At 33.0% G+C, this 21,637-nt stretch overlaps 2 protein-coding genes across 4 annotated transcripts; one reads left to right on the forward strand and one right to left on the reverse strand.

The window, feature by feature from the left end:
• Positions 1-765: 765 nt before the first annotated feature.
• On the reverse strand, positions 766-15,279 carry LOC127860018 (MTRF1L release factor glutamine methyltransferase-like). Of its 3 annotated transcripts, none has more exons than XM_052397722.1 (12): positions 15,248-15,279; positions 13,920-14,036; positions 12,350-12,480; positions 11,911-11,993; positions 11,155-11,248; positions 10,273-10,383; positions 9,600-9,714; positions 7,258-7,366; positions 3,143-3,241; positions 2,334-2,447; positions 1,954-2,005; positions 766-1,575 (listed from the first exon to the last, which is right to left on the reverse strand). In XM_052397722.1, the coding sequence occupies exons 2-11, from the start codon at positions 14,029-14,031 to the stop codon at positions 1,957-1,959; spliced, it is 1,017 nt and encodes a 338-aa protein (XP_052253682.1). In that variant the 5' UTR covers positions 14,032-14,036; positions 15,248-15,279; the 3' UTR covers positions 766-1,575; positions 1,954-1,956. The 3 variants fall into 3 exon arrangements, with proteins under 3 accessions (XP_052253682.1, XP_052253689.1, XP_052253699.1); XM_052397729.1 differs by having other exon boundaries at positions 15,120-15,252; XM_052397739.1 differs by lacking the exon at positions 15,248-15,279 and adding an exon at positions 15,147-15,222.
• LOC127860030 (uncharacterized) lies at positions 15,251-21,516 on the forward strand. The gene is made up of 6 exons (XM_052397753.1): positions 15,251-15,347; positions 16,770-16,949; positions 18,720-18,801; positions 19,170-19,236; positions 20,385-20,485; positions 20,976-21,516. Exons 1-6 carry the CDS (start codon positions 15,286-15,288, stop codon positions 21,474-21,476), a joined length of 993 nt encoding a protein of 330 aa, XP_052253713.1. The 5' UTR covers positions 15,251-15,285; the 3' UTR covers positions 21,477-21,516.
• Positions 21,517-21,637: the final 121 nt, after the last annotated feature.

Here is a 21,637-nt window from a genome sequence, read left to right on the forward strand (position 1 = left end):
ATGTACCTATGAAGTTTCATGATCCTAGGCGTAAGCATTCATGAGTTATCATCCGGAAACCATTTTACTGTTTCGAGTCACTGTGACCTTGACCTTTAACCTAGTGACCTGAAAATCAATAGGGGTCATCTGCCAGTCATGATCAATGTTCCTATGAAGTTTCATGATTCTAAGCCTAAGCATTCTTGAATTATCATCCAGAAACCATTTTACTATTTCGAGTCACTGTGACCTTCACCTTTGACCTAGTGACCTGAAAATCAAAAGGGGTCATCTGCCAGTCATGATCAAAGTACCTATTTAGTTTTATGATCCTAGGCCTAAGCGTTCTTGAGTTATCATCCGGAAACCATCTGGTGGACGGACCGACGAACGGACAGACCGACATGAGCAAAACAATATACCCCCTCTTCTTCGAAGGGGGCATAAAAAAGGGATTGAGCCATAAATGTAGCTTCTTTAATGCTGACAAGTTTTTCCCTTAGATTCGATCTGTTGACCAAGTTTGTAGACGCGAGCGACCAAATTCGAACTCGGCCCAGTTATTGTCATGTTTAACATTCTGACCAAGTTTCATCACGATTGCTCAATAAATGTGATAGGTTTTACAAGATATTATTTAATACAGTGTTGTTTTAAAGCTCAACAACGGCAGCTGCAGTATGCGACGGTGTGCTACTGACATTTGTGATTATATTGAATGGTGTCCAGTTGTATGTGTGTATGATAGTTTTCAAAATCATACATGCATTACAAGACAAAATATTTCACTGCAACCAATTTTAATAAGCGCACTTGCAAATACTTGTACCTGTTGTGTCTTTTCCATCACATGCAAACCACAAAAATACTACTACATACTATGTAATACAGTGTTTTCAAGTTTACTGGTCTGATATGTTTAAAGTCGATTTTGAACACATTGTTTGGGCAACATCACTACACTCGACGACAACTTAAAGTATACATTTGTCTTTTGCAAGGTATTAAACCGAGGGGCATTGTATTAAAATCACAGGCACTCTGCATAAGTTACTATCCCCATCCCCCCCAGTTGCTACCCCCCTCAAAAACTCTAAACATTGTCCATTTGTTACACAAAATAACAAAACAAAAAAGTTAGTCGAAATTTTATATATATATTAGCAAAAAAATATTAAAATTCCCCTATCTTTTTTTGTCTTGTAATTTTGTATAACTTTTAAAACAGGAAATTTTTGAAAGTTTTGGGAGGAGGGGTAGCAGCTGGGGAAGGGGGTAGTAACTAATGCCGAGTGCCTGTGATTACAACGTGTTTTAATTCCGTCACTAAACATCAAGGGTTGTTTATGCTGCATTTTCCCACATAACCAAATACACATGTGGTATAAGTGTCATAGCTATGTCAGAACTAATTATGCTTCACTTGATAAAAACAATTTCTATTCAACAAAACGAGTATTCATGTAGTCGCCAGTTTGAGTTTTTCTACGCAACACAACATACACGTTTGGTCGCTAACACGTTCATTGAGTAGGCATAGAACCGTTATCGTTTATCATGGAAACCAGCCAGTCTTCTCGGTTGAAACTTAAGCTGTAAAATCCAAAGAAATCTAGTATTACCGGTAGTAATTTTCTCTTTATATTCACAGTTTGCTCGAAAAAATAATACAATTGTCGTTATATTTATGAACATGAGTAAATGAGCAATTTATTGAAGTATATTGCAAATTGTTGCAGTATTATTGTATTTTGTTTAAAAAAAAGAAAATACTGAATGTACATTAGGTAAAATGTGAATAAATTAACTGTTTATTAATGCAGAACAATACGGTATGTAATCAGTTAACAAATTCTATTGATACAAAATGCATTTTAACTTAAATCTCAGCATCTTTATCAGGAAGATAACAGTTAATTTGCTTTAAAATCACATGAAATTTAAAGCTGTCTTAAATTAACAAAACTATACCTTTCATACATGTCCTCTTAATCCGTTCACCCCCAAATGCGCAAATCTGTCTCTGTTAATAAACCCGATAGATGATTAATACATGTGAAAAAATGCGCTCACCTTTACATAGTTACACACTTAGATGGTGTAACATATAAATTATGAATAAAATATTATATTTCGCTAGCTTTAACTCATGATCAAATATGTGACACAAAAAAAGCAACCACAATCTTTAGAAAACAAACGTTCTCTATTTTTGAAGTGAATACAATTACAGAATGTTATTAATATAATGCTTTTTAATAAGTTAACTTCTGTAAACTTGATCAGTTTTAATTCTATTTCAACAAAAAAGAGCTGCAATAGATCTATGTATACTACAATTATGTCTCTACCGTTTAGTAAAATCTTGGAACGCATTTCTGTACACAAGCCCCAGGTCTGGATGGTCTTCTATGGCACTTTGGATAGCACGTGTCTGGGTCAGTCCCACTTCCAACCACAGACTCCTGCAGCAAAAGAAAAATACATAATAAGATTATCAATGAAATTGTACAACATGTAGACTTTAAAAGGTAATTATTCCAATATATCAGGATTTATTCAAACAAAACGATTTATCATTACGATGAAAGATACAAAAATAACAGTCATTACACTTAACTAGTTCTAATACATTTGTCACTCTGTCTTTCAGTCATTACACTTAACTAGTTCTAATACATTTGTCACTCTGTCTTTCAGTCATTACACTTAACTAGTTCTAATACATTTGTCACTCTGTCTTTCAGGAGTTGTCAAAGGATTTGCCGAGAATTGATTAGCATATGCAGCAGAATATGTTTTTGTAAGCCACAACACACATAAACCAATGTTTTTTTCATTGTCAAGCACAATTTTTTATTGAAAAATATCTACTCTCATTCAATTTTTGTTCAAACCAAATTTACAAAAAATATAAAGAACTAAATCAGTAAATCTTTACAGTGCATGAAAAATCTGAGCTACCATGATTCTGATATTACTAAAGTGATTAATAATACAATTTTTATTATTAATTAATAATATTTTTGTTCATTATAGTCATTTTCATTATAATTTTAATGACTAATACCATACTTTTTAACATTCATTTACCAATGGGCCTGGACAGAGTAGCTATTGTTTTAATTACTAATACTTCTACTCTTCAACATTCATTTACCCATGGCCTGGACAGAGAAGCTGATGTGCAATTTTAAGGATCTGATTTATGACATGAAGACCATCTACCCCTCCAGCTAAAGCATTATGGTCCTCATATCTGAAAGAAAGGCACATTGCCATGTTTGGCCATATTGACAATCACATAAAATCCATAATCATTCAAACCACAGTCGCAGTGGGGTACCCAGTAGTGGACATGGTGTTCGCCTAGCCATCAGTAGCCATCAGTAGGTAATGGGTTGGATTTTCACTGTGGGAGTGTTCTTTAGATTTCCTCCATTGACACAAAGTACTGGTTCTAGTCCCAAAAAACGGACTCGAGAGCGTTTCAAATGAGCTTAAGGCTTTCTGAGCAATGGAGCTAAAATAAATAGGTTTAAACTAAACCTCTTTCTATGACAGGCTGTCAAGTGACCTTTTTTCAAAAAGTAGGAAAAAATAGGAACTACTTTTGCAAGAAAAGTAGGAAAAAAGTAGGAAAAAGAAGGAACTTTTCCCTCAAAAGTAGGAATACATAATACTTATTTTTTAGACACAGGTCCAGGAAACATAGCTTGAAACAGAGCAGGAGTGCCATCACATGTTCTGTATGGATACCCACTTGAAGCTACCTTAAGGGCCCAGAAGATTTCAGCCTTTTGTACCTGTTCCTTGTGTGATGGATGTACTTGCATACAGATAGATTTATCCCCACAACCCTGAGAGCTGCTTGGCTTTTGGGCACTTCCAAACAAACGCTTTTGTGAATTATCATGCATGTATTTCATGTTTTCCTTGTGTTTTTATCCATCTGCATGACTTATAAGTTGATTAGCACCAGAATTACTACAAGATGGACTTCATTCAGACAGAACAATATCTTGCAAACTCATTGCTGGTATCTCTTTTGCACCATGATCCCAGTGTTTTTCCACTGTTGTCCAACTTCTCCATCCATGAAGGGTTAAACTTTGTTTTCCCACTAGGAATTTTAGCACTTATAGTGTATCTATGATAATTAAGTTTCAAGCAAAGCTACCCTGATAAAGAAGTATACATGTAATTAGATGCTGTTCATTTTGGTGTATCATCAAATAAGTGGTTAGAGGTCTTCTGTGTATTGATATAAAAATGGTAATTATATTGTGCATATTATATCCTTAAGCAGAAGACCAAATTTATTTAGTGATACACCAACTTGTTGTACAAGATTAATACTAGTATATAAAGCAGTGTAAATGCTCTGCTACAGCTACATTGTGAAACCTTTAAATTGACAATAGGGTGCAGTTATAATGACTTAAGTTACATTCAAAATGACTGGTCATTGCAGAGCAGATTATGCAACTGGAGATAGGACATTATCACCTGACATCTTTTATGACAGCATTGATTGGGCAATGAAACAGTTGCACTACATTGTTTATTCCAGTTTCAAATAATGGCTTTTACATTATTGATGACTTTGCGGGAGTGTAATAATGCCGTTTAATAATTTTAATACTTCGCTTTAACACCTTGAAGTTACCTCACTAGCTATGGCCTCATTAGACAAGAATTGTGTTTGTCCGAAACACAATGCCCACTATTGCGCAGCTTTGAAATAAAATTTCAATATATCATTTGGCAGGTTTAGAAATTATCTCCCTTTTAAAGCTTATTACTTCCCTTGGATTGTATTTTTTTAACTTTTGACCTTGAAGGATGACCTTCACCTTTCACCACTCAAAATGTGCAGCTTCATGAGATGCACATGCATGCCAAATATCAAGTTGCTATCTTCAATATTGCAAAAGTTATGGCCCATATTAAAGTTTTCGGACTGACACACACACACAGACAGACAGACAAACGGACTGACAGTACAACTGCAATATGCCACCCTACCGGGAGCATAAAAATGTATCAGGGCATTTAGGCTCTGTGCATTTATCTTTAATTACTTAACATGATGTACCTATGATATCAATAGAACATCATATCCGTTGTCATGTAATACAGAATTTATTACATTATATTTGTAAATGATGAAAACTCCGCAAAGCATCAGTTTTATCTTTTTTCCAATAACTTGTGTAATAAATTCCATATTACATAACCACTCATACAATACATGTATCTCTATATCTCTACATTCCAAACAGCAATATCATGTAAACAGGCATAAGGTTTGGTCAAATTGTTGTCAATGGAAACAAAATAAAACTGGAATAAACAATGGGTTCCCTCAGCTCTTGCATCACTGGGAACTGTGTAAGGTAGTGAAGTCTGCAGTGTACAAATGCTAAGGAAGTAAACAAGGCACTATTGTTACTTCAAAAAAAAACTTGTCAATAATTTTAAAAGTTACATAAGAAATAAATATTTATGCTCCTGAAGAGGTGCTAGCAGACAGTCAGCATGGGTTGTCAGGTCTCATCTAGATGAATGCACATTAACAGGGATACAGTCATGCCATAGATTCATTCATCCTGCAAGTTTACTAAATAAACTCTTTAAAAAAAAAATTCTCCATTGAAAATAAAAAAGTAGGAATAGTAGGAAGATTTGGTAAAAAAATAGGAAAAAGTAGGATCCTGCTGAAAAAGTAGGAAATAGTAGGAAAAAGTAGGAAAAAGTATGACCGCTTGACAGCCTGTATGAGGAACACAGTGTTTCACTTGACTTCCATCAACAAATTGTGACTAGATTGTGTGCAAATCATGTGTCTAGTATCATATCATACTTAGGTCAATATTCTGACTCAACTCTGGAGTTTGAGCATGAATATGAGTCCCTATAGGGCTCAGATTGGAGTTTTTTCATAACTTTTCAACATGATCAGCAGAGTTGAAACTAAAAACTCAGCTTCTGAAGTGAGCTGAAAAGTTGAGAGTATTCATGGGCCATAATTAACATTCTCAACACTCAACTCAATGGAAACTCAAATAGCATTTTCTGAGGTGAGACAAACAACGCAGAATGGACATGATAATGGGCCATGGGTGTCATATTGTTAAGAATCATAACATATTGAAGCCAAGAAATTCCATGGGTTGAAAACCGCCATAACCTATGGGGGGGGGGGGGGGGGGGGGTAAATTGTAAGGTTCCTATAAATCAACAGATTGCATGAAAATTGGGAGCTAGCCTAACAAATCGATCTGATCAGAGTTTTAGGAAATATTATAACATTAAAATTAAAACACTTAGTTGCCATACATCCAATATGTGATCGCCTATCTGTTTATTGTCCATTTTGAAAGGAAAGTTTGCATTAAACATTTTTTTACCTTAAACCGAATGTAATGTTACGCAATAAGTTATTGTCTGACACTAGGAATAACAACATAAATACAATCACATCACCTTTCCTTCATAGGCCTAATGTTTACATAGATTTTTTCACCTGAGATTCTCGGGTCCTGGACTCACAAAAACCTCTGGGGATGCAATGTTTTGAGTTATGTGAGTCGCAAAAAAATGCATATAAACAAGAAAACAATTGCTTCTTTTGTTCAGCCTTTAGTAAAGGGAACTTTTCTCATGTTTGGTAAACTGACAAAATTTAAATAAATTGTTTCAGATTTGCAAATTTTCTTTGAAGTTATGATATTTGCGAGGCATAAGTAATACTTAACATTTACCATGCTCTTAAATATACATTATATGCATCTTTTGACAATTTAAAACCTGAAAATAATTAAGCGCTACGAACACAAAATGATTGAAAAATTTGGTGTGTTCTGTTGTTATTGTTATATTTTGTGAAATAAAGAGGATTGCTTACATAATGCATAAAATACACAATCTATGTATGAGCATGGGTGGCCGAGTGGTTTTAGTGCAAGACTTTTACTCCAAGGTTCAGTGGTGCAAGCCAAGTTATTGATAAGGTTTGTGTTGTTTTAATTTTATTCTTGTTTTTTCACTGAGGTTATTTAGTTTCCAATGTTTACATGTATCAAACTAATAGCATTTAATGACCAAGTTCAGTACATGCCAAAATCTATGAAAAGGTCCCTTTCAAATAATATAATCATGGGGAAACTAAACACTAAGGATTGCACTCTTTGTTTTGTAGACCCTTTGTCTATTAATGCTTGAATTTGACCAACAATACCATTATATATTTTGACTGCATATGTAACTTACTTGAATACTTCAGTATCAAGATGCTTCATCTCTTCTGTAGTGATATATGGGGGATTACTCACTATAACATTATATGGACCATTTTTACACAGCTCTGCTACTGTGCCCTCTGAAATATGAAACACAGCACTTCATGAATAACATCAATAGTTGAATGACTGTACACTTATTGTCCCCTACCGGTTTCACCGGAGGGGACTTATGGCTTGCGCTCTGTGTGTCCGTCAGTCTGTGAGTCTGTCACACTTTTCTGGATCCTGCGATAACTTGAAAAGATCTTAATATTTTTTCATGAAACTTGAAACATGGATAGATGGCATTATGGACATTATGCACGTCATTTCATTTTGTTCCTACGTCAAAAATTCTGGTTGCTATGGCAACAAATAGACTAGAAATACTGCTGAAAATGGTGGTTTTCTGGATCCTGCGATAACTTTAAAAGTTCTTCATATTTTTTCATGAAACTTGAAACATGGATAGATGGCAATATGGAGATTATACACGTCATTTCATTTTGTTCCTACGTCAAAAATTCTGGTTGCTATGGCAACAAAAAAATAAATAAATCTGACAAAGCTGGAATTTCTGACAATGGTGGAGCCGGTAGGGGACATAAATTGCTTGGCAATAGTCTTGTTTATTCAGTGACTCATACTTGTTCTTAAAATTCAGCAGTGTAATAACTTTTTTTTCCAATTTTTAAAACAACACATTTGCTGTTAACACTGAGAAGTATAAGACAAATATAAATATGGTCAAACAATTTGATCTGCACAGCTTAATTTTTGTCTATATCATCGCTTGTTTTACTAACAATATGACTAAATGTACATAACAACTATCATATCAACTGATCAGAAAATCAATAAAATGCATATGGTTTCAGGCCAGTCAAAACTGTAAAGCCTACGCTATTGATGCAATCCTATGATAAATTCATTGAGAAGAATGATGGGCTTTCCTTTATATTAACAAGAGATGTGTTTGTCAGAAACACAATGCCCCTACTGTGCTGCTTTGATTTATTTAATTTATTTATTATCATTTGTCAGGTACAGATAATTATCTCCCTTTAAAGCTTATTACTTCCCTTGGATTTGTTTTTTTGACCTTTGACCTTGAAGGATGACATTGACCTTGACCTTTCACCACTCAAAATGTGCAGCTCCATGAGATACACATGCATGCCAAATATCAAGTTGGAATCTTCAATATTGCAAAAGTTATGGCCAATGTTAAAGTTTTCTGACAGACGGACAAACAGCGCAAATACTATATGCCAACCCACCCGGGGCATAAAAAGTTCATATGGTTGGCATTCAGTACTTCTGAACACTACTTTCTTGCCGGAAGTAGTCCACATGTGGTTATTCAATTACAGTCTTGACATAAATTGTTTCAATCCAGTATTCTTTCAACAAACTGGGCCATGGGCACTAAGGTGCTTACCTGTGACCCAAAGTAACTAAACTATTCTCAGAATTTTTAGGCTGAGATACTGAGATATCATTAGAACGAATGTTTTGACCAAGTCGCAGGAAGATTGGACATAAAAATGCGGCTTTAAGAGTGTTGAAAGGCTTAAAAAAAATAAGCAAGTGACGTGACCCAGTTTTGAACTTATTTATTGGGACAAATACTATGACTAAGTGTTATGAGGATCGTATCGGACAATAAATGCGCCAAATACAGCGTTTCATTATAGCCATAGTAGGAAAAATGCCGTACCCCTGTTGGCAATGTATTTTAACAGACTGGAATAATTTTCAAACTCTGCCGAGATATTATTAGATCAAATGTTCTGACAAAATTTCATGAAGATTGGACTGTAAATGTGACTTCTTAGAGTTTTGACAAGGTTTTATTATAGCCATATAAGAAAAACTGCTCATTGCACAGTAACTTTGCAGCCATGTTTTTCAATGAACCGGTAACATTTTTTCAACTCAACCAAGACATTATATGAACAAACGTTCAGAGCAAGTTCCATGAAGATACAATTTTAAATGAGACTTCTAGAGTGTTAATACACTTTTTCTTTAGATTTGACCTAGTGAACTAGTGTCTACCTCAGTCCACCCAGTTTTCAAGCTCAGCCAAGATAATAAATTATTATTGTGAAAAATGTTTTTTTAAAGTTTCATGACGATAGGACAGCAAATGTGGTTTCTAGAGTGTTCATAATGTAAATGACGAAGGATGACCCTCGATGTATAACAAACAAAAGGTGATCACAAAAGATCACCATCAGCATGTTGTGCTCAGGTGAGCTTTAAAAGGGTAACAGTTTAAATGCCCACTTGCTTGACTATACACCAAATCCAGGACTAATGGCTTACCTTGCATGATGTCTCCATGTACGACCTTGAGACGGTGATGCACACCATGACGGACAGCATTGTTCTGAGTGAGATTACAGGCCTGTTCACTGATGTCTATTGCTACAGCCTTCACCTGTATAATACCCTATCAGCATTCATTGATAGAAAGGTTGATAAAACCATCCCTTCCGGATTGTAATGTACCAGTAATAATTTCGGTGTTTCTAAAATAAAGATGTTAATACAGAGCCTCTATTTCCCCAGCAATTATTAAGTCTTATTAATTATATGTATAGTGTTTAGATAACAGCAACACTAACTAAAGTCTAACAGAACTAATGTTGTAATTTTACTGATTTTCAGATATTGCGCCATTTAAATGGCCATCTTAGAATAAATTAACAATATATTATTAGAATGACAAAACAGCTATCATATTTCAGTTCAGGGTCAAACTTATATAAGTTTTTAAAAGCTTCAATGTTGATAACAATAAACATTTTAATACAAACAAGTTTTTTTTTACTTGGTCAAATGATTAATTATCAAAACAGAACAGAACAGAAACACTTGTTCTTTGTAAATACATTAATAAACTTATTTGACAACTTAAAATGACAAGGGGAAATCTGTCTTCAGCCGGTAAAGTTTTTATTTTGGTAAAGTTGTGCTTTCAAACTGTGTGTGATACCAATGGTAGTTGCTTGAGAAGATATATAGAGATTGCGCCTGTGCCACAGCCTATATCCAGGAAAGTATGATAACCCCTGTCCCAATGGGACAGAACATGTGATGCCAGCTCCTGAAAAAAGATATTTCATACTTTTTTGCATTTATTGAAATACATTGTTATATACATATTTGTATAATCCAATAAGCTCTCTTTATTAATACTGCCTGATGTTCAATATTTGACTGTAATGGACAAGCATACTTCCAACATATTTTGTATTGCTTGCTCCGAGTTTGAACACTCATTTCCTAGTCAAAATTCAATGCATTCTGCATGACAATAGTTTGTATCTACATGAGATTAAAATAAGACCATTTACAAATCTGCAAATTAAACTTGGTTAAATAATTATTCCCACAATCAAAATGCTTAATATACTTCATAAAAACATGTATCCTCTAGACATAATTCTTACCAAACACTATGTCTATATAGCTAACTGCCTACATCATGATTAATTACTTGAACACCTGGCTCTTTCAGAGACTTTACCTAATCTACATTGATCGTTTAAAATGCAAATAACTCAAAGAATGGAAAAGTTATATAAAGATTATTTAACATCGTTGTATACAGTTCTGTGATCTACGTTGACTTGTACACAACTGACATGATGAGCTTATCAGCTCTTCCACTATGGAAAGTAAGCTAAACATTCATCCAAATATTTCAATATATTGCATTGAGTATGCAATGCTGTTACATACTCTTATAGTATGGTTCTGTCTAAACCTTCAGATAACTTTCGGGAGAAATTTGGCGGAACTTTTCGGTGAGCACTATAATTCTTACGATTTGGCGAATAATGTGCCAAAAAAGCTAAAACTCAGACATACATACCTCAGTTTCTGGCCTTGGAATAAGTACCGGTGGTCTCATTTCAAGAGTCAAATCATGAAAATCCCATTCACCTAGAATATATTGAACTGGAACTCTGAAATACAGTAAACTACTCATATATTTAGAACAGAACACCATAATGAAAGTCAATTAGTATTTACCACTTGTCAGCTGTCTATTGAAATAGCTAAATAGCATGTAAGATACAGCTTTAACCCCACTATCTAATCCAACAATTACATAGTCTTAGAGCAGTAGTAATATAATGAAGGCAATAAATGTAAGAGGGGGTAAGAATGATAGATTGTTTTGAAATGAGTTAATGGCAAAATGTTTAATAAACTATTTGATTAAATAGGCTGCATTAGCATTGTAGCTTTTGAGTTCTGTGTTCAATGTCTGCTGGGGAATTCTCAAGATCTTTACCAGAAACAGAAATTACTTGCATTTCACAGAATGACTATATACATAACTATCTGAATAAGCTGAATAACTTTGATGCAATCAAGCTTAAAGAAATAGATTTAAGCTAAGTAGATTGATAAAGAAAGAATTTTCCAAGATATAACAAGTTATTCATTTCAGTCCTTCTGAAAGTCTACATATGAAAAGTAACATCTTAAGACATTTAATTCAACTCTTTCTTCCAAAAGCATTTTCGAAAAATTGTAAATTATATTCCAGTTGGCTAAGAACAGTAAGAAAGGATATGATGAAAAGATCAAACAAAATCCAAATTGCTTGAAGACAAATTACCTTTCAAGACGTTTACTACACATTTCTTTCAGTCTTGATCGTAAGATTTTTGTAACCGGAGTCGAGAAGTCTACTTCATGAATCTGAAAATATGTACAGGCGGTTTTTTCACACTTATTACATACTAGTTTATGAAAATATAGAGAAACTTGCAAAACTAGATGAAACTTATCAGATTAATAACTTTTTTAAAAGTATGTCGCATTTTATTTGTCTGTACATAATTATAAAAGATAATAACATCTTTGCCTAGGATGTCTTCCGTCTAGGATATGTGCCATCACCTTATAAGCTGTTCTGTTTGCCTGTTGTTGTTGTTTTGTGTTTTTTTTAATGGGGGTGTGGGGTTGTTGGTGGTAAAAGATACAAGATGCTGTTTTTGCAAATCACAAACTTTGCAGTCATGAACATAGAATATAACTCAGGTATGACCAAGTACCATTTTCTTTCCCATTGCATGTGCAGTAATGAGCTCTGCAGATGATTCCGGCTCAGGTATATAAGCTGTTCTGAACAATGCAATATAATGTTCCAGCTGGTCTTTAACAGTGTCATTGCTTTCACAAATACCTGAAAACATAGAGAATAAAAAATAAGCCATAATATCTGGCTTATCTTTACGCTTTTTACACAGTCAAGAAAAGATGCGAAATGATAGTACCTATGAAATTCATTAAACTGAATACCTTTATAAACATCAAGACATTGCTTTTGATATCTCAATATTTGATTTTAATGACAAAGGTCCAAATAAAATCTTTAATTATTTGTTAATATAACTGTATCCAATTCAGTATGAATATTTAGCATCAATCACACATTCAATTGTTTGTAAGCATTATCAAACAATTTTAACGGTTAAGTAAGGTTTAAGGTGGAAACCACACATGTTTTCAGCCTAGTCATTAATGACCCAGTTCTAACAGCACAAATATGCTAACAAGAAATTTTACATGCATTTGTTATTGATATCACACAAATAAAATGTTTGACAAATTGTCAGATTTTACATGTTATTTCTTATGAAACAGTAGCGTAATTCATATTGAGCGTCTGTGTGGTAATACCTAGCGTCTGTGTGGTAATACCTAGCGTCTGTGTGGTAATACCTTTGTCAGACAAAGGCTATCAATTAACCCTTGACATTAACGGGACTTTTTCGCAGATTTTGTAATGTATTGAAGTTTGTGATTAAATGCTTTATATTGATAAATGTAAACAATGGATCTAAAAAGATCCAGTAAAAAAACAAGACTAAAATAAAAGAAAGAAAAAAAGTAACCCTCAACTGGGCTCAAAACACTGACCCCTGGAGTTAAAGTCCAAACCGTAGACCACTCAGCCAGCCTTGCTCATACAATGAATGATGTATTCTATACTTTATATATTAAAGCAATCCTTGTAGCGTCACAAAGTTTAACAACAACAACAGAACTCTCCAAATTATTCAATCGTTTCGTGTTGCAGCGCTTTATATTTTCATATCTTTAATTCGTCAAAAGATGCATATTATGGATATTTTAGAGCATAGTAAATGTTCAGTAATACTGTTTCCTCACAAATATCATAACTGCTGTCTGCAATGAACATTTGCGAACCTGAAACATTGCATTTTAATTTTTTCAATTTACCAAAACATGAAAAGATCCCTTTAATATGATATCGAGCCATAAGCAAACCTTCACTTAGACTCTTCCCTCTATGAGAAACCATTCCCATAGATAAAAGCTCAATCATGGACATGTTTTAAACACTGTTCCTATTACAACTAGATTATACAAAAATATAAATTTTAATATATACATTACAATTTGCAAATATAATGAAAAACATAACCATAATCAGCAAAAATGTGTTTTATTATTATAACTTTTAATTAAATACCTAAGCAAATAAAAACCTGGGCCATTACAAACAATTCCTTTATGTTGTTGGGCTGTTTTGACCCGCATTAGGAAGAAATCATTTACATTTAAATGCTGTATGAGTTAGAATAAATATTCACTCACCAGAAAATGTCTTTTTGTGTAGGCCAGCATGTAGAAACAAAGAAGACTTTAACTGGTTCTTTGGTGAAAACACTTTTTGAAGATGACAATTCAGAAACCTTAATAAAATCATTATGGCTGTAACAGAAAGGATGTTTTAAGTTTATATAAAAGAATGAACATTAAGTTTCAGAAAAGACATGAAATGACAATATAAAAATTTAATAAAGTTAGTTTGCAGATTAAATAAAATGGAAGACAAGAACATTAGAACTATTGTTGTAAAAGTCATAAGACTGATAATTGTAGTCTCAGGTTTTTTTCCCACTTTTTGGGAAGATAGCCCATGGCTTTGGATTTGGGAATTTTATCTGCGTTTTTATGAAATTGGGAAAATAAATTCATTAGCCTTTTTTTCCACACAAAAAGTCCACAGATAAGGGAAATACTTAATTTGATATAACTCTTTCTAATCATTCAAATTAAAAAAACAAAATCATATAATACTTTGTATGAGGTAATTGAATTAAAATTGAGATAAAATACACCTTAGACAATTCTTTCTAAAAAAAATAATATATATATAATTTTTTGTTTTTTGTGTGTGTAAATTGGGAATTTTTTTGCCACATTTTGGGAAAAAAGTATACTTTTTGGGATTGGGAACATAGCCGAATTTCGGTTATAAAATCAGGCCAAAAAAACCCTGGTAGTCTGCATTATATCTATTAAATATGTTTTGTATTACTCTAAGATTTATGAAAATTTCAGAGTTGTATTTTGTAAAACATGCAAACATCATACATACTTGCTAAACCTGTAATCAATATTAACTTGTTAACATTAAATTTGAATTTTGAAACATCTATGCTACCATGCTATCATGAACATGACAATACATTAGATAGCTAAAGAAACTTCAGCGTACAGTTTATATAGTATTGACAGACTTAAAGTTATGGTAGCCAGAACTATACATTAGAACAGGGACCTATACAAACAAGGTATAGGTCCCTGATTAGAATATGTGCAGGAAACAAGTATTGGATTATCAAGATATTTGAAAATCGGTTGGATATTGGAAGTAAACATTTCTTTTCAAATATTTGTCATTTGATTTTAATGCAGTTTTGAGTTAAGTTCTCAATAATGTGTTAGTAAACAGTCGCATTTTGGTTTAGTGCAGACAACATAATATTTATTTTCATCATTGATACTTACGCAAGTTTGCAAAAATAATTTAGATACATGCAAGATATAGGATCGAAATGTTAAATTATATCAGGTCCCTGATTATATTTAAATACCATTTTAAATAAGGCAAGTATGCTTCCAAATTGACGCGCTACCTCATTTTTGAAGAATATCGTTTAACCTTCACGCAGAAATGACAGCTCGGGGACTCCGCGCCGGTTTTCGATTATTTCTCAATAAAAGAGATACGTTTAGGTGATATGCTAATCGCAAAATGTTATATGTTTCTGAATATATATATTTCTGTATTGTTTTTTCAGTTTTGCCTGTACTTATTCGTATTTTTAAATGATTGTGAAATATTATATTTTTCGGATAATATTTTTCGGATACGTTATGTAAGGTTACACCCCACACTTTTCTGAATAGTTTTTCTGACCAATTTATGTTACCTCCACGCGTGAATTAATTAGTTTCAACATTTATGTTATAAATATGTAGCGGTAGTCATCAACCTCTACCTGTTTATAAGGGCCAGAGTTTTAAATAACGCACTTGTCCAGTAAAATTCACTTCAGACATTAAAGTACTTTCTGTATTTAATGGCAAGTAAAGGTGTTATTATTAATAATTTATATTGATTGTCCCTATTATGTTTATATATAAATTAACCATGGATAGAAATTTGCTTTTTCCCATTACTCTAGGGTCATTGGATTTTGGCGCAGGCAACAAAATTATTATATTTGATAGTCCGGCAGAGCAACTAGCATTTAAAAGCATGAACATAATTCCTGCAATTAATTATTAAACCCAAATTCGTCACCAGATTCACTTTAAATTCAGTGATATTCATTCATTTAGGCCAATGACATTATTCCATTCAGGCTCATTTTAGCACATAATGCACTGGCGTATCTTCATTACACTCCATTGGTCATTGTTGGCTTGGGTACTAAATATACCCTTGGTACTGAAAATATACTAAAACATAGCCAGACAATATAAGACTTAACAAAAGTTGTATTCTGGCCCCAAATCTGATGTCATAAAACATTATGAAACAAATTTTTCTTTGAACAAAACTTACCTTGACATGCTTTTTTGAGTAAAAGTTTCCATAATATAGAGGCCTTTTTTTCAGAATATTGACAGAAATATTAACATAATTAATTTCAACAAATAAGCCAAAAACGGATTTAGTTTTAGTATTCTTTGGTAGGTTTTATTATATTTTCCGTACCCTGGGTACATTGTAGTATACTTAAGAGTATCAGGTGTACTTTTAAGTAAAAGTACCTAAGCAGATTATGACCAACAGAGCCTTTATGACAGCAGTGTTGTTGTTCTTTTATCTATTACTGTATGTATAGATATTATTGGATACACATAACATGTTCATGTTTCTGGGCACAAATACAGAATTAATTTAAGAATACCACTTTCATTGAAGATTTTGGTTTTCTACAATAAGACTCAAACTTAAATTTATTTACATTTAATAGATTCAAGTTCATTATGGCATGTTGAACAATTGTATCATATTAAAATAACATGTCATACAAAGTTAGTGAACATTCTCACTGTGGCTCAGCATGTACGAGGATGTGTTAGATGAGTATTTTATTAATATTTTATCAAACAACATAGTCTAACTGTAATTTGATTAATTACCAGGTCCATAAGTACACAGTCACATCCTTTAGCAAAAGACCAGGACAAAGTCCAAGGTTCCAAGATGAGGCAGATGGAGAAAGAAATGGATCCGGAAATTGGAGCTACAATCTCTGACAAGGGAACTACATGGTCAATGCTTAGTCAGATGAAGGAACCCCGAGTCATTATATCAAAAGTTAGGTTAGTTAACTGTTATGTATTTTAGTTTTAATTGTGTCTCAATCAGGCTTTTTTTTAGGTTTGCAGTCATCAATGCAGGTTTTTAAACTAAATTACACACCTTTGTTCTTTTAGAACTGAATAGAGGACATAGGAGGTCTCTCAAAAGTTCACAAATGGAAGGTGCCTAGGGGTCTTGCTATTTTATATCAATGTTTATGATATTCCCAAAAGGATTGATTGTCTATTATAATTTGCAATGAATATTGCATGGCTTTTTGTACTTATTTAGAGGAGGAACTGAACTTTTTGGCATAGTGTGAATATAATCAAAACAGAGAAAGCAAATATCATAGATGAGAACTGCATGATCAAAATGGTTTTACCAGTCAGAGGCCTGTATCATAAGACGAAACATTGAGGTCATTGATGGCAAATTCTATGTTTTATGAGTAAAATACAGGTTATTATTCGTAGTAAAATTTAACCAAATTCAGATTTTAAAAACGTAGCTGACATAAAAAATATCACTTGAATATGTACCGGTATTAACATCCTTTATGTCAATATAATTATACAAGTAAAGATTATTATGTAACAAATTATAATATAATTAGTAAGTAGTAGTAATTGGTATGCCCCTGTCTGTCAGTCAGTATGTCAGTCTGTCCGTCCGTCGAAAAAAACTTTTACATTGGCCATAACTTTTTAAATATTGAAGAAAGCAACTTGATATTTGGCATGCATGTGTATCTCACGGAGCTGCACATTTTGAGTTGTAAAATTTCAAGGTGAACATCCTTCAAGGTGTAGGGTCGAAAAAACAAATCCAAGGAAAGTAATAAGCTTTAAATGGATATAATTATCTGACCTGCCAAATTATTATTTTTTTAAAAATAAATCAAAGCGGCACAGTAGGCGGCATTGTGTTTCTGACAAACACATCGTGGTAAAAGGTCAAGGTCATCCCTCAAGGTCTAAGGTAAAAAATACTAATCCAAGGGAAGTAATAAGCTGTAAAGGGAGATAATTATTCAATATTGAAGATAGCAACTTGATAAACGGCATGCATGTGTATCTCATGGAGCTGCACATTTTTGAGTGGTGAAAGGTGAAGGGCATACAAGTATCTTAGGTACTTTAAAGCTACCTGTGAATCTACAGTCAGGCTAGTGGCTTATAATTATTTGCTACTGAAAATAGAGATTTCTTAGAGACAATTATTTTAAAGGGAAGTAATTTATATAATTATAAATCTCAGATTATATATTTCCTTACCAAGAATTTAAGTTCTTTTCACAGTTACTGTACATATTTTTTATTTTGATTATTTATAACTTAAATGATTGATTTGTCAAAGTTTTTTTTTTAAATGATATAATTATCATTTCTTTTCTTTAATAATTTGTGAATGGTAGAATTCATTACATACCTGTGGACTTATATCCATAGATACATGATGAACTCTGGCTATGATCTCTTTGATAAACCACAGGCCTTGGTTGTCAGTGATGTCTGACTTGGTCATTTTTTACTGTCTACAGACCCCCCCCCCTAGTTGGATTGGAGAAAATCCAAGGGAAGTAATAAGCTTTAAAGGGAGATGATTTCCATACCTGCCAAATGATAAATATAAATTTTATTTCAACGCGACGCAGTAGGGGGCATTGTGTTTCTGACGAACATATCTATTGTTTTCATAACATATCTTTTAGAGTTATAAGTATGTGTAATAAATATTTCAATATTATTAAGCTAAAAGTAATTTCATAATGTTTTTATTTTTTGTAGCCCATATGGATTTACTCTAGCTTCAGACATCACATTGAATGGACCTTGCGTATTTCTACCTCAATATTGCTTTAGTTGGAAGGTAACTTTCATTGTTCATACAACTTTTTTTACTGTAATAGTTGGTAGCCACCTAAGAATTTCCTTATTTTGTGTCTGCTCTTTATGTTTAATGTTTCTGTAGTGAACAGATTTTCCTATCATATGCACACATTAAGCAATAATATTGTTTATGTTTTTTTGTTCTTATATGATCTCTGTAGTGCATCACATTGGGTTTTCTGTTAAACTCGGTTTCCATTTTACAATAAATTGCAGTACTTTGTTGAAGCACTTGTAAACATGACAATGAAATAAACGTTGGTTTTCTTGGCATGTGGTCTTCTGCAGTGATTGAGTTTTTACAAAGAATTTTAGAGCAATAAAAGTACAAAGGCTGTTTCGTTGCAGGTTAAGAATATTGATGATATAAATGAGGCATCATTGTCATTCTTTGCAATGCTGGAACCAAAGCCAGGTAAATCATCTAAGATATTGTCTCAAAGCTTCTCTTCTTTCCCTTGTGTTTGCATCTGTGCAAGGCTTTTTGTAACTTAATTTTGAAACTGGTCAAAATTAAGGGCCATTTTTATACTTTACAAAGTATAAAAAATGTCATATATATATATATATATACAAAATACATATACAGGTTATAGCTTTTCTATAGGCTTTTCTCACAGAAATGGCTTAATGGATAGTATTCATTTCTTTAAAACCTACTACATTTGTTTCTCATATTTTGTATAAAGATACCTTTTAGCAAGACCACCTCCTCCCCTTTGGGATTTTTGGATGAGTGGCATTAAGTTCAATGTTACTAAAAATAGCAAAAAGAATTGAGTTATTGTAATACAATTTCATTCATTTGTACCTCTTTCTTGAGAATAACAACTAATAATGAGTTAATAATTTTATGTCATTTATTTTCCATTGCAAATTAAAATGTTGAATAAAAAGAAGATGTCAAGGTAAATATAAATAATAACATATGAGCAAACAAAATTGTTAGAACAAATCGTCACCACTGAAAAGATTTTGTTTGGGTGAAATCAGACCTTATAAAATGTAATGTTTTCATGAATATTTTTTTTAGGGTTGAATTTTCTTTAATTTTAATAATATAGTCTTTTTGGTTAAATTAAATCAACTGTTTCTGGTAGACACTTGCTAACATTAGGTTGTATAGAAATTTTTTCCTGTGTTTCTTGAAGTTCTTTTACTAGACCCCTGGGGGATGCAATTTAGCAAGAAATCTTAGATGTTTTTGTTTTGCAACTACCGAAATATCAGCAATTACATGCACATGCTAATAAGCAAAGAAAATCACAATGTTCTAAATTACTGTGCAATATTTTGTTAACTTGATGGTATCAAACAAATTGACAGCAAGAATTAGACTAAATGGTATTAGATTTCATGACCTGATGCTGAGCTCATTTGTGTTCTTGGCTATTAAGCTTAGTTGGCTTTTATAAGTTTAAAACGATAAGATGGGCAATGCTTGCCAAGGAAAAGTGTTAGTAGATTTACTGACTGCATTGAAAGCACTAAAATCCTATCCTCATCAATCTACTCCACTATTGATACAATCAGTATATACAAAGGTAAATTTTGCCATTTCAGAAAATCTGATAATTGGCACTGGGTTGGGCAGACAGAAATTGTCGGCAGATGTTATAAAGTTCCTGAAGGATCACAAAATCTCATATGAAGTTCACCCAACTGTAAGTATAAATACGTAAATAAAATGTTTACTAGGCCTAGTGAAAGACACATTTAAGATGAAAGATTGCTGCAGTATCTTAGTATTTTTCTTTGCAAATGAATTTATAAAAATGAAAGTTTGTTCAAAGTACCTGTCCACAGAATCTTGAAAAATATTTTTTCTTGGAAGAAAATCTTTCTGATTAACATTTTATTGACCTAAGTATTAATTGCATAGTTTCCAGAGTGGCAAAAAGTCTCTTTTTCCTAACGTTTGAATACTACATACATACATTTAATTATCATTTACAACTTTACAACTGCAATATATCAAATGCTATTGCTACTTTGTAAAATAATATGTTTTTAATTGTAATTGTTGAGAATTTTGTTGATGATGAGGTAAACAGGTGCTGTTACACAACTATTCCTAGTATAATTACTGGTAGGTTTGCAAATAAACATTTGGTTCATTTGCTAATGCAGATTTTCTTTCACATTCCTTCAAAGGAGGTTGCGATTGCCACATTCAACTTCCAAGTAGCTGACAACCGTTGGGTTATGGCTGCCTTGATTCCACCTGAGCCCCTTAAACGGCCTAAAGACCTCACTGGATTCGTACGTCAACGTATGGAAACTCACCTTGATGCTGTATCGAGTTTACCTGAGCATGAAAACTATGACGACAGTGAATTGTTTTTCCAACCATCGGAAAAGAAGAAAGACAGAGAAGCCATTGGGACTCAAGACCCAGGATCAGTTGATGTACCGTCAAGTACTCAGGCAGTGACTGTTCCCTACAGGCAGGGTCAGCGTTCGCCATTAGGAGGCGGGATTTCTTATGGAAATGTCACCATTGAAGGACAGGAGGCGGAGAAAAGTATGCAAAGTGATTCTCAAAATAGAATGGTTACAGCTGATGCTAAGAGTAGGACAGGAAAGAGTGATGAACGTATGAAAGACAGTGAAGATAAATCAAGTGACAGCAATGATGGCAAAAATAAAAGTTAATACATATTGTTAGCAATTATAAATAAATAATTTAATGGTGTTATCAAGAATGGCTTTTTGAAAGGTTGATTATAATGCTTACATGTTGTGAGATGCATTAAGAATTGCGCTTGTCCATCTTAACATCCTAATGTACATTCCTTAGCTTGTTATCTGAAAGA

Source organism: Dreissena polymorpha, chromosome 1 (genome assembly GCF_020536995.1).
Source record: "Dreissena polymorpha isolate Duluth1 chromosome 1, UMN_Dpol_1.0, whole genome shotgun sequence".
Classification (NCBI taxonomy): domain Eukaryota; kingdom Metazoa; phylum Mollusca; class Bivalvia; order Myida; family Dreissenidae; genus Dreissena; species Dreissena polymorpha.